The sequence below is a fragment of the Fundulus heteroclitus genome, unplaced genomic scaffold (genome assembly GCF_011125445.2).
Source record: "Fundulus heteroclitus isolate FHET01 unplaced genomic scaffold, MU-UCD_Fhet_4.1 scaffold_92, whole genome shotgun sequence".
In the NCBI taxonomy this organism is placed as follows: Eukaryota; Metazoa; Chordata; class Actinopteri; order Cyprinodontiformes; family Fundulidae; genus Fundulus; species Fundulus heteroclitus.
Window position 1 is genome coordinate 132,135 of NW_023397384.1, and position 13,752 is coordinate 145,886.

The following is a 13,752-nucleotide window of genomic DNA, read 5'->3' on the forward strand; positions in this document are numbered from 1 at the left end:
TTACTGGGCTTTATTTTATAGGTCCGATCTGGTTAGACAATGTTCACTGTCAGGGCTCGGAGGCTTCTGTTGCACAGTGCCAGTTCAGCGGTTGGGGAATCAACGACTGCACCCATGCTGAGGATCTGGGTGTCATCTGCAGCCCAGAAAGAAGACCTGGCTTCCCCCCTGCCACTTTGGAGGAGGCACCTTCATCTTCAGGTCAACAGCCGAGACAGCAAAGACAAAGAAACCAACCGTCAACCCCGGCACAGCCTGCGGCTCAAGCCAACATTCCCTCGTACTCAGCAAGAGGCCACGAGATCGCCCTTCATCGCAGCACCTCCTCTTCACGTCGCGGAGGCGTTTCCCCAAGGGAAAATGGCCATGAGATCCAGATTTCTAGGCGAAATCGAGGTGGTTCAACACCGAGCCAACAGGCCAACCCGGCATTGCCCCAAGGTCACCAGCTGCCCTCACGCTTGGTGAACAGCGACGCCTACAGGCAGAGGCTGGAAACGGCAAGGAGAAGGCCACAGACTGAGAGGCAGGAGCCTGATGTGCAAGTGGACAGGGAGCCCCAACCTCAGCCTCCTGCCCAGATCCACTCTGAGAGAAGGAGCAACACGCATCAGCAGCTCAGCGGAAACCATGTGGAACCAGACCCAGTTTTTCCAGACGCAGATCTGGAGAATGATGCACAATACACACAGGTGAAAACACACACTCAGAACCACGCAACACACCCAGTCTGCTTTGGTACCAATTTGAACTGAAATGTCATTTGTGGTGCCACTGGCTAGCAAGTTTATATGTAATTAGAGACGTACCTAAAACCTCAAGCTTCTCCAGATCCACTTCTTGGACACAGAGATGTTCTGAAGTTTAGCCTAACCACCGGTGGCTCGTCGTCTGAAGGAAACATCACAGATCAGAGGAAATTGAACCATTTGTCACTCATGATTCCGTTTTTTTTTTCTTTTGTTTTTTTCCCCACTTGCAGACAAGACATTTTCTTGCTAGTTTGTAAGCATCCTGACACATTAAACGGACTGTGTCTTTACTGTTAGTTTCCTTCCTGCTGCTCAGAGCACGGTATGTGCATGATTACAGAGCATGATGATTAAGGCGTGTTATCCTTTTGATGTTTTTGTCTCAATTGCGTGCCTTCTGCTGTGATTTATTCAAACAAAGCAACAACTGTTTGCATGAGAGTGGAAGTCCCTGATCCTGGTGCATCACCAAAAGCCATTTTATAGGGAGTTGAGGCCAAAGTCCAAATAAAAAAAAAAATATATATATATATATATATATATATATATATATATATATATATATATATATATATATATATATATATATATATAGGCAAAGTTTAGTTATGTAATAAAACATTATCTGTTTAAAAACACACAGGGATCTGGAAGGATTAACCTGGAGGAGGTTCGTATTCAGCCCGTGCTGTCCAGCAACCGAGGTGGTCTCGTGACAGAGGGAGTCCTGCAAGTGAAGCATGCTGGGAAGTGGCGTCATGTGTGCGACCAGGGATGGGACCTGAGAAACAGCCGTGTCGTGTGTGGCATGTTGGGGTTTCCGGCAGCAGAGCCGTTTGACCAAAATGCTTACAGGTAAGTATTTCAGAGGGAGAAGAGGACAGAGGAGGGAGGAGGTCATGGAAAGAAAGCATTGGGAGAAACCTTTTGTTTCCTGAAAAGGATATAAAAAGTGAATAGGAGGGTTTACATACATTTTCTGGTTATAGTCCAGGTCTGGTTTGCTGGTTCATCCCCCCTGTAGTAAAGGTTAACCAAAACAGCTGCCATTAGCACAACCACACAATGTGACATTACTCTGGCCCAGCTGTCCACCAGGTCTGCCTCCCTCATCAACTGAGTGGGCCCCATCTCAGACCTTAAAAATAGTCCTTCAAAGCATATATTTAATTTGAGTCAGACAGCAAAATTATCCTCCTTCGCATGATGTGGGTCTTCATAGTATATGCAGTACTGTGAAAAAGGTTTAGCTTTTAATTTTGCGCTTGGATGTTTCCAATTAAACTAATCCAATGAGCTGAACCAGGATTTCATTTATTAAGTAAAATAACTTTTATCCGAACCAACCTGGCTCTATATGAAAGACTAATTTCTTCCCAAACCTGCTTGCTGGTTGAGCAACCCTGAGCAGCAATGGCTATCCACTAAGGATCTCTGATAGCTGACAATGAGTCTTTTGCATCACCGTGGACAAATTTAGACCTGTTCTTTGTCAAATTGTTTTTATTCAGATATAATGTAGTGTTTGGGGCCTATTTAAGGTCATACCACAGTGTGGACTTTAACTAGGACAATTGAAGTGGCCTTGTTTTGAAGTGGCCCACTTTAAAACCATTGTGTTTTGTTCCTAACATGTTCATAACTGAACTTGTAGTTTTTTTCTGCTGCTACATAATGCAAGCGTGTGTAACATTCAGTTCACAAACTGATGGTCAGACAATCAGCTTTAGGAGTTTTTTTGCTAGAAAACAGAATTAATTGTTCTATAAACTATGACAAGTCAACTAAGTCCTGCAGAAGCAAAGCAGCTCCAGACCATCACAGAATGTGAATATCCAGAAGGTGACAAATGCTTTTGTGATTTTACAAGTTAGGCAGTTAAGATCTCTGGGTATTGCTGGTAAAACTGAAGTCAGCTTTAAGAAAAATCTGGTTAATCACAGTTAATTCATGATTTAACGGGGGAAGTTACACTTCAAAACTGCACTTTCTATTTTCTCAGGTTAGCTTTGATATCAAAATTAGCTTGAACATTTAAAATATTTAAGTGTGAAACAAACAAAAAAACAGAAGAAATCTTTAAGAAATCACCTTTTTGTTGTTATTGTTACAACAAAATTACGTGGATCAAAAAAAGTGAACCAGGGCAGTTGTCCACTTTATGTTTCATTTCCAATTAACATGTAAAAGGTTTGGTTAAATTGTTGTTGTTTTTAACCCTACAAACACATTTTTTGTGTGTTAACTGGAAAGGAAATGTTAACATAAAGTGGCTAACTGTGCAGGTTCACTTTTTGGGGTGGACACAAACGGGAATCCAAACAAAATCACAAACAACTTTGCATTAGAAACCATATAAATTGTAAGGAAGCATATACAATGTATGGCAAGAACTAAAAAAAAAAAAAATTATTTGAAAGTACAGGACAATATTTTCCTAACCCCTCACCCTTTGCGTCACATTACAACCACAAACTTAAATGCATTTTATTGAAATTGTTTGTGCTAGATCAACACAAAGTAGTGAATGATTCTGAAGTGGCAGCATGGTTCTAAAATTTTAAAAATAACAGTGTGACAGATGTGGTCTCCATATGTTCCTTTAAATCGGATAGCACTAAATAAAATCCTGTGAACCCAGCTGCCTTCAGGGGTCACCTAATTGACAAACATAGTCCATCTCTGTGTGATTCAACCCTTACCATGAAAACAGCTGTTCTGGGAAGGTTTGTTGAGGAACATTAGTGAACAAACAGCATCATGAAGACCAGGGATCACAGCAGACAGGTAAGGCATAAAATCACAGAGAAGTTTGAAGCAGAGGTAGGCTGTAGAACAATCTGAAAAAATCCTGTTCAACAATCATCTGGAAATGGAAAGAGTATGACAGAGTGGAGCAACTGCAAGCCTACTGGGACGTGGCCATCAATCTGAAAGTATTGGCTATGAACCAACAGTATTATTAAAGAAGCGGCCAAGAGTGCCATAATAATTCTGGGGGAGCTGCACAGTGCTTCAGCTCAGGTGAGGAAAATCTGTTGACAGGGCAGCAATTACTCATCCACTGTAAACATCCCCTTTTCTCTAAGTCATAAGCCTACATGAGGTACTCTGATCAGACGGGACCCAAATTTAACCTTGTGGGCTGCATGCGAAGCTCTATGTGTGGTTGAAAACTAGCACGGCACATCACCCTGAACACGGAAGATGGATAGAGCTAAATACAGGGTGATGCTGGTAAAAAAAAAAAAAACCTAGAGGCAGCAAAAGGATTGAGACTTGGGCAGAGGTTCAATTTTAGAAGGACAACGATCCTAAACATAGAGTCAGAGCAGAATGGTTTAGATCACAGTTTTTGCTTCAGTTGGAATGGCCTAGTTAAAGTCCAAGCCTTATTTCAGTTGATTATTTGTGGAAAGTTTTGAAAATTCATATCCATAGATGCTCCGCAGCCAAACTGATGAGGACGGCCCACTTTGCAATGGAGGACGGCCAAAAGTTGGTTCGTTGGATTCAAATCTATACGACAGGTTTTTAGATTTCCATTTAAAATTTTGTACCCGTTTCCTTCTACTTCGCCATCATGCACTACTTTGGTTTAAAAAATAACATAATAAAACACGCTGATGTTTGTGGTTGAAACATGACAAAATGGGAGAAAGCTCCAAGCATTTTAATACTTAAGACATGACAACAGGACCTGATCACCTTGAATCTTTACACAACTTGGCTGATTCAGACAAGTTTTGAAATGTTTTACAAAGTAAAGGAAGTTTAACTCACATTAGAAAATGGATGTTTACAATTTTTATATGAATTTTAACATTAAACTGATATGTTTTGTATTAGTTATGGATGACCCAATCTACAAATCCAGGTCATGTTTTGTTTTTTGATATGCATTTCTATACAGAAGGTGAAATTTATCACCTTAACAGCTAATCAAAAGCCCATTCTTGCTTCCTTTGTTCCTAAAGGAAAAGATGTAGCAGGGGTGTGGTTGCTCACACCACAACATGTATAAATCATCTATTCCTAAGTTTCCTGCAGACATTCAGTCATTCAAAATTCTAAAACCATGATGGCAAGCTGAGAACCAAGAAGAGATGAGATTTTTCTGCTCCCAACTCCTCCGACATCTGTCAAACCAGTCATTTGCTCCACTAATATCACACAGTCCGTATGTCAATATTTTTTATGTGTTTAACTCTTTTTAATCTGTCTGCTTTTCGAGCATGAAGACCCACTGATGCACCTACACAAACTTTCAAAGCCCTTAAAAGCATGCCATCAAAAACCCCGACACCCTCGCTTACGGCCACATATTAATGCATCCCCAACTATTTCCGACACCGCGTCCTTGAACGCTCACAGATTTGCATGTAAACACACACAAAATCGCGCGGAAGCAAACACAGCCCTCCATGAGTCCGTCTGCCCACAGAGGGCTTTTTAGGGCTCGGCTAACAGGAGGACTGCGCTGACCGCCAGTCTGCAAAGTACCATCTGTCTCTTCATGTGAGAGGCCAATAATTACCCCTTGTGTCCTGAGGAGCAGAAAACAAGCTGCTTCTCCTCAGCTGCCCCATAAAAAATACCTTAAAGTGTCTCACAAAGCCGTTTGTGTCTGTGCTGCCATCCTGATCAGGATGCGCTGATGGACGACATGTGGAATCCTTTGTGGTTAAAAAATGTAAAAAAAAATTAGCAAACAAACAGATGAGGAGGTAGGATGGGGTGTTATGAGAAGGAATATGTTTACTTTATTCAGATTTGGTTCCATAAACAACAGCAGCCTCTTGAAATTCTCGAGAATTTCCTGAGACATCACGGACTTCTGCCGGAAACCAATCTAGCAGCGTGTATAAAAGCTGAGCAGGTCCGTGAATCGTTTGTTTTTTTGCCAACCTCCACCCCGACTGGGAAATGACTGAAGCAAATATTTTTTTCCTATCAGTAAACATATGAGTGGGGTTAAGACGACTTTTGCTTAACTGGAGTAAGATCAGAAGCATCAGGTTGATCAGATACATGGGCTGGCCGTAAGAGCAGACTGGTTGCTCTCTGTCATCCAGCCTGAAATGATTCCTGTTTGCTTGCCGATTGTTGACCATAAATACAACTCTTTTAGGTGAAAGCAGACCCAAATGTCATCATATATGACTGAAATCTGAAAAGCTAACTGCTTTGCTGTGCTGGATGTACAGAGATCTTGTTTCAGTCTGGAACTGACCTGGATTTCTAGACTGAAATCTCTCTGTGCAGACCATATGCAGTCGAAACCAGAAATGTTATCATCTTTCTAGGGAAGCCTCCATCACACACAGAAAGTACATGATTGAGCACTTTTAACTGCTCCTGGTGGAACAGGAGTCACCCTGGATAAGATGCTCAGACAAAGCATTAAACATCTAATTTAATAATTGCCCTCAGTGTTCACAAAGATGCATTTAGTATGATTGCAGCTGCTCTCTGAAGGCCTTAGAGGTTTGTTAGAGAACTTTGGTGAAGAAACAGCCCCCCAAAGACCAAGGAGCGCTGCACTGTCAGGGAGAAAGGTGTGAGGTTTAGGTTACAAAACAATATGCTAAACTTTAAATATCTCACAGAGCAATGTTCAATTCGTCATCTGAAAAGATGAGAGGGTGTGGCACAGATGCAGATCTACCATGGCATGGCTGCTCCCTTAAACAGATAGGTCAGGCAACAAGAGTATTAATTAGAGAAGCATCCAAGAGGCCTGTGGTAACTCTGGAGGAGCTGCCGAGATCCATAGATTAGATGGGAGAGTCTTGTAACAGGAGATCTGCTAGTCAGTTCAACTGAGAATCTGTGGCAAGACTTGAAAACTGATGTTGACGGATGTTCTCCACCAAACCTGGCTGAGCTTGAGCTATTTATTAATTAATGGGTGAAATCCTCCATCTCTAGAAATCCTCCATCTCTAGATGTGCAATGTTAAAAAGGCCAGACCGCAAACGATTCACCGTTTTAGATACAGTGAAATGTGTTTCACTCAGGAGGGCAAATACGAATGCATGCCACACCTTTCAGGTTTTTTATCAGTAAACTAATTTCAAATGCATTCTTCCTTTTCCTTCAGCTTTATAATTTTGCACAATTTAGTGTTTGTCTGCCACATTGAATTGGAATAGAATACATAAAAGTTGGTGGTTTGATCCAGACAAAATGTGAATATGATCTCTCTTGTAAGGAGTCGTTACAAGTCAGGACAAGGAACTTAAAACCAATTATAATTTATGGTGACGGCTTGGGTTAGATGAACAGTTATTAACCAAATGTGGTTTTCAAAATGCAGGGAACCAGTTGGCATTTTTGTTTTTACACCCTTTATTTGATCTGCAGTCACAGACTGTGATGCAGTTAAGAGAATAATGTTTCTGTGTATTAACAAAACACGAAACAATACATGAAACGCAGAACCAGTTCATTTGAAATACGCCTGTTTGAGATCGGTGCACATCACTGCGTCTTCCTTGAGCCAAGTGTGTGGTAATTCGGTTAGGAAGGACCCAAATGCAGAGCGAAGAAATGATCAGGTTTTAATAAGACAACTCAGAGAACTCAGAATGCTGGTATCCATAACAGGCAGAGCAACAGAGACCATGAAGTCAATGAAAGAAACCAGCAAAGAACTAAGAAAACTGGTTGGGCCTATATAATGTGGTTAATGACGACTAGAGGTGTGTCAATCAGGGGACATGTGGAGCAGCTGAGAGGGAAGGATGAATCAGGAGACTGAGCTGAGCAGGAACACAAAGAATCTATCAACTAAGGGGAACAGAGATCAATTGTAGTAATGCTACAATGAACAAAGAACTCAAAATAAAAAAAGAAACTGAACAGAAAGCATAAACTAATAAGGCAAGACGTAAATATCATCACAATGAAAGCCCAGCCAGGTCATAGTGACAACAAAGTGCTCAGTGTGAAGTATGAACAGCTTTGATTCTGTAAGATGAATCTGTTGCATATACTCTGTCCAGTGAGCAACCCCCTCTCCTTCCTTTTTTGTTTTTTTGTAATGGATCTCTTTGTGTTTGTTACATTTCCTCATTTTTACAGATGTTTCACGCCTCCTCTTTTTGCTGTGCACGCAAGAAAAAAGCGAGCACTAAATTCATTCCCCAGCTCCATTGTTTCATAACATTCGCAGTCTCTTTGAAGCTGACAGTAACTTCCTCATTTCACCCTATTTCCAACCCGTGTCTAATGCCTTTTGCGGTACTTTTACCAAAACCATCTTCTGATGGAAAGAGCATCATTGGGACCCCTTTGAGTTTTTTGTTATTCTAGAGAGGGTGGTGGGAGAATATGAGGGGGTGTTGTGGAGTGAGAATGGAAAATCTCTTTTGAGGCGATGGAGCCGATTGTCCCGGCAAAGCATCTCTGAATTCGTGCTGAGGTTTGTAATAACAGGTTATCTTCAGCTTCCTGAGAGTCAGCCTCTCTTTCCACTGTGTGGCTTCTCGTATTGTGTTGCTAGAATTGCAGTAAAACCCCAAGCGAGCTGAAGATCCTATGAAATAAGAGAATCTTCTGTGTTCCCAATCTTTGTACGGCTCTTTATTGTGTTCCCCACAAACTAACTTATTAAGACAGCAGGATCAAGTCCATTTCAATCTGCTCCCAACCCATCACAGAGCGTCCAAAAATTGTTTAGTTCTCAGAAGCTGAAAATACATCTAGAGACCAAAGGAACATACTTCTCCCTTTCCTACCAAGATGGACCATTCTAATAAAAACTGGAGACATCGATCTCACAACCCTCGCGCTTTGTTTCCCAACATGCTCTCATAGCGTTTGGTAACGGCATCGGCTTTAAAGGGCTCTGTTTACAAGGAGAGAAGTCAAGGGGAGTAGATATGTACGTGCATATTTCCCTGTCTGCTGTGTGTGAACCAACATGCTACTGCTGGACCACAAGGCAGACACTGCCAAGCGGAGCAGGCAATTATATGGGTAGCACTCTCACCCCTCTTCCCCTGCCTCCAAACCATGAACCAACACCCCCACACAGTCTGTCTCTCTCATTTTGATTTACGGCTGTGTTGTGTAAGGTTTTAAATAGTGCAAACACACAAAGACACACGCGCGCATACACACACACAGATATGGCTCACTCACGTAATCGCTTGCTAGCAGATGCTGAAACACACAGCTTGCACATAGGTTTGACTCAGCTCATTTTATGACACTCCAAGACGCCCCACGCCAGCTCCCTGCCCCCCACACTGGGGTAAATTGCAGTAAAACTATCTTATCTTGGCTCCGACTGAGCCAAGCTTAAGCACCATAGCATGGGGCTAACAATCACGTTTGTTGTTACACAAGTTATGCAGTTTATTTGACATTAAAAAACGTTTTGTAAATCAAAACTGTTTTACAGAATGTTTTTAGTGTGGATTAATTTGGCCCCAATCCCTAAAACCCTTGAAAAAGCTGTATTTTGTGTTTCCCCAAATAGATTGAAGGCCTTATTATTCTGTTTTAAACAATCTCTGTTCAGTGCCCAGTTTAGGTATTTCAGAAATTGAACTAAAGATGATCACGATGCTTTGAAGATGTCTTAAAATACACTGAAACATATGAATTAGACATTAACATGTGTGTTGTTAGCCCCCTACCAAGTATCGCCACATTTTTCTACAGTGCCTACAATGTGCACAACACAAGGGGGCATTTCCTCCATGTTCATTAGACATGTTAAGTAAGCAATAGTTTTCTACTCCAACCTTGTTGATGCTTGTTCACTGATTTTTGGTGGGTGATTAATGTAGATTTATTGTCATCTATACGTGTTGCATGAGTATTATTGTTGGGATTTTAGAGCCCATGGCCATGCGGACAGAATTTCTAAGTTTGTTTAAAAAGATTACTAGAGCGCTGTAGTTTAGGTCTTAATCCACCTATACACCTTCACCTCCACTGTGTGCATGTTTAAGCCTGTCGCCATGGTGTATTGATGTTTTATTATAGCATAATAGATTATGTTTTTTTCTGTAGCAATTTTGATTTTATGGTTCTACATTTTTGTGCAAATAATTAATGGGTTTACTTGAGTGTTTAACAATGGGGCAATCACATTGGCAAAAAAAAAATTATTGAGATGCGAACCACAGAAAATGAACCTTTCAAAAACAGAAGTTTCTTTGGTTTCTTATTCTCAATCGGTTTTCTTCATGAAACCATCCAGACTCAGACATAAGCAAAATAACCAGGGAAACACTGGGGTGCTTCGGTTTTCCTGGGAAGGAAATGTCCCTTTTTTAGGCTGCTGAATATATATAATTGCATCACAAATCTGGTTGTCCGGTGAATTCTAAATTTATTTCTCTGAGTGACTTTGTTAATTCATAAAGAACGTCAGCCCCCACGGCACCTGCCTGTGGTCACGGCGGCTGATCCAAGTGGTCGGCTGCGATGTTTCTGTGCACGGGAGCATATCCAGACTTACGGGGCCTCGTTTTGTTTATTCACACTGCTTCCCCTGCAGGATGAGACTCCTGTTGAAGGGGATTCAAATGAAACTAGACACTGTTTAGAGAATCCTGTTAGATTTGGCAGGCATCAGCAAAACCTTGGCAGAAACTGGCATACGGCGGTCGGAGTCAGACAATTTTATTAGTCCCTGTTGGCTACCCATTTTACTCTATTCATAACTTCAATTTGTTTTACGTTTTTGCCTGAAACCCCGAAATTCAACGACATATAGACAAAGAGTGAAACAGGAGTATGAATAAATGCAAAGCAAGCAAGTCCAACAAAATGAAAAGGAATAAAGAGACATGAAAGGAAAGAAATGGTTTAATGATATTATAAATCGTCCTTAACGTTTCTAACAGAAGGTTGTTCCAGAGGTGCTTCTTCATCGAGCTTGGCCTTCTTCTTGTTTGCAATTTCCCTTTGTTTATTTAAAGTTTAATGGACCAAACCTCAGAGTAGTACTTGGAGACAAGGATGACTGAAAAATAGAGACTGTGGGAATGTAAAGCACTGTGGGATTGTTTAGTCTGTTTAATGTAAAGCTACATGGTTCTTGCTCCAACTAGTGAAAATTATTTTCTCTGTCTTTCAGGAAACTTTGGAACTCTAAGTTAGCGGATCCTTCATCAAGGTAAAAAATAAAAATGATCTCCTTTAAAATGATTAAACCTCACATCAATCTAAAGATTTACCCTAAATCCAGTTGTTGATGAGTTTCATATCTTTACCAGGCTGAGAACCCAGATCAGTAAGAAGGCTTACTGGGTGGAGAAGGTGCAGTGTCAGGGTGTGGAGGTGTCCTTAGCGCAGTGTCCTGCTCAGCTGTCCCTCCCCAGGAGTGATGTTCCATGCAGGGGGGGCATGCACGCCGTGGTCCGCTGTGTCCCAGGATATCAGTTCGCGCGTAACGGCAGAGCTCCTGCTCCCCCTCCTGTCACGGTTAGTGTGGAAAACTATAACAAATATATGAAGCCGTGAACTTAAACTTTTTTTGCCTTCTGCAAAGCTCATCAGTTTGACAAACATTTGGAAGCAAGTACATTTGGTTTGAGTGCAGTATTTAAAGTTTTAAGTAATGTTTTTAAATTATTTTGTTTTTCAAAGTTTTTAAGATTAAGTAAGGAGCAGTATTCATTTCTTCTCAGATTTAGCTTAGAAAAACCCTACACTGATCATTTCAAAGATATCTTTCACCGCCTACTATGGGTGCATCGATTCTTAACTTAGCTTAACCAGGTGAATGAGCTTCCCTTTAAACTAAATCCATCAGTAACGTCTAAACTTTGCTTATTCATGGTCTTTACAGATCTTTCTCTTTAAACATATCAAAATTCAACACATTTTACACATTTATATGGGCTGAGTTAACTTTTTTACCAACTCTATCCCGTGCTAAGGTACGCTAACCTTGTGCAGCTGTTTTAACAAACTGCATACCTGGAGTTGTTAAAATGATAATGAATGATAATGTTCTGTTAAAAAGTTATAAACAGTCATTATTGAAGCTGCTGTGGATAACTCTCTCTCGGTGTCCCCATTTCGTATAAATCCAGACCAATTCTTCCAGGAGAGAGAAGCAAATGCCTAATTTAGACTCAGTTAGACTTTTAGCACCTTAAAGCAACTTTGATCAGAAGAAGATCATAGCAGAATTTGCAAACACTATTTTCTGAACCTGTACACCGTTGTGATGATTCTGCAACTCTCACTCGTTGCTTGGAAGCTTCTCCAGCCCCTTCGAGTTGCATGGAAAGGCGAGCTAAAGTTGTACTTATTGTAACTTCTTTATTTTATCTGAATGGCAGCGCAGCATACATAGAAGCTCAGCACACGGAGATTTCTCTCAACCTCTTCCACACTTGAACTGCTCCCTCTGTAAACGGGGCGAGGTGGGAGCCAAAAATCACAAGGTGTTGCACTACTAATAAACCCTTATTCAAACTACACTAAAAGTCCCAAAATGTTGTTGACTATCAAAATACTTGCTTTAAAAAAAAATTAAAGAAAGCAATACTGACTGTATAAATGAATCAAGGTTACACTTGTATCGAGCAGCTGTTAACAATCACAGGGAAGCTAATCATTATTAACACGGGAAACGGAAGAAGGAGGTGGTGCGCCTACAATGAAATACTCACATATACACTGACTAGTAGGCAGCCTTGACCAAATACACTTTGATACATGAAGGGAGATGCTGGAATCCAAAGTCACAACTTGCAGATTACCAGAGGACAACTCCTGCCAATCAGGACCGGCCATCTTATATCAGAGCAATGACATGAGGCAGAAATCTGCATGTGAAATGTTTTCCAAAAGGATTTCACATGTGGAGATTTTCCTAAATTAAACTTTTTTTTCATCGTGTACATTTTACCATAGTGGAACATATAAACGTCATTTGTTGTCGTTTTCCTGTAATGAAAATTGAAAATATCGCCACAGTTTATAGCTACAAAGCTACTTCTTTATTTCCTATTGCGTCACATGTTTTAAGCAGGCAGTGATTCTGAAAGCCAATACTTTACATGGCTCCTCTCTCAAGATGTGTTTCACAAAGGAAGAGTAGCCCATTGTTGACATACCGCCTCCTTCTTCCAATTTGAATTCCATAAAATCATTGGTTTCCTTTTAATTAACTGCTCAAAGCAAAACAAACACAAACATAACTTAAAGGTTCAAAAGTAGCGTTTGCATAAACAGCTGATTTAGAGGCAGGAGCTGTTTGAAGACGGTAAAAGCCCGCCTTTGTCTTAGCCTCTCTCGGTCTAGCTGTTGCCATTGGCCCCTAGGTATTTTCTGCAGGTTACATGTTTACTGCTCGCACCGTTTCAACAGAACTCCAGTTTAAAAAAAATTACGACTTATCCTGTTAAAGCAAGCTGAAGCGTGATAAAGAAAATACCATATTAGCTTATAAAAACACGCGCTGAAAACTAGTTTGTTATTTAGTCTAATCATTTCAAAATGATTCCTCGCAGCCTGTCGTCCGCCTGAAGGCCGGGCCCCGTCTGGGAGAGGGCCGTGTCGAGGTCATGAAAGAGGGAAAGTGGGGCACAGTGTGCGACCACCTGTGGGACCTGAACGCAGCCAACGTGGTCTGCAGAGAGCTGGGTTTTGGCTCGGCTAAAGAGGCGCTCATCGGGGCTCAACTTGGACAGGGTAAGAAAGCACAAATAGGCCTCTATCTGTATATTACAAAATGCTATTTCAGGTATTTCTGGTGAGATCAGAGACTAAAGCTTTTGGCTCTTTACCTTTTGTTCCCTGAGATAGAAAAAGCTGTGGCTCAGTTATCTCTTAAATAGCAAAACGTACCCACATTCCTTCTGCATTTATAGCAGCGATAGAATAACTGAGTGATTAAGACAAAACATCACACGGTTTAGCTTGCCTGTTCCTGAAGTCGCCACTCCATCTCCATGCACTTTCGCAGACAAATAAACGCAGGGAGGATGATTACAGCCCAAAGTCTGCTGATTGTTGAGGAACT

At 41.1% G+C, this 13,752-nt stretch overlaps 1 protein-coding gene across 1 annotated transcript in view; it reads left to right on the top strand.

The window, feature by feature from the left end:
• Positions 1-13,752, top strand: part of LOC105920058 (lysyl oxidase homolog 4) — a 30,598-nt gene that overhangs the window by 3,658 nt on the left and 13,188 nt on the right. The window contains exons 3-7 of the mRNA XM_036134828.1: positions 22-692; positions 1,396-1,607; positions 10,852-10,890; positions 10,991-11,198; positions 13,241-13,421. Coding sequence (XP_035990721.1) covers positions 22-692; positions 1,396-1,607; positions 10,852-10,890; positions 10,991-11,198; positions 13,241-13,421 — 1,311 coding nt within the window. The remainder of the gene's footprint in view (positions 1-21; positions 693-1,395; positions 1,608-10,851; positions 10,891-10,990; positions 11,199-13,240; positions 13,422-13,752) is intronic.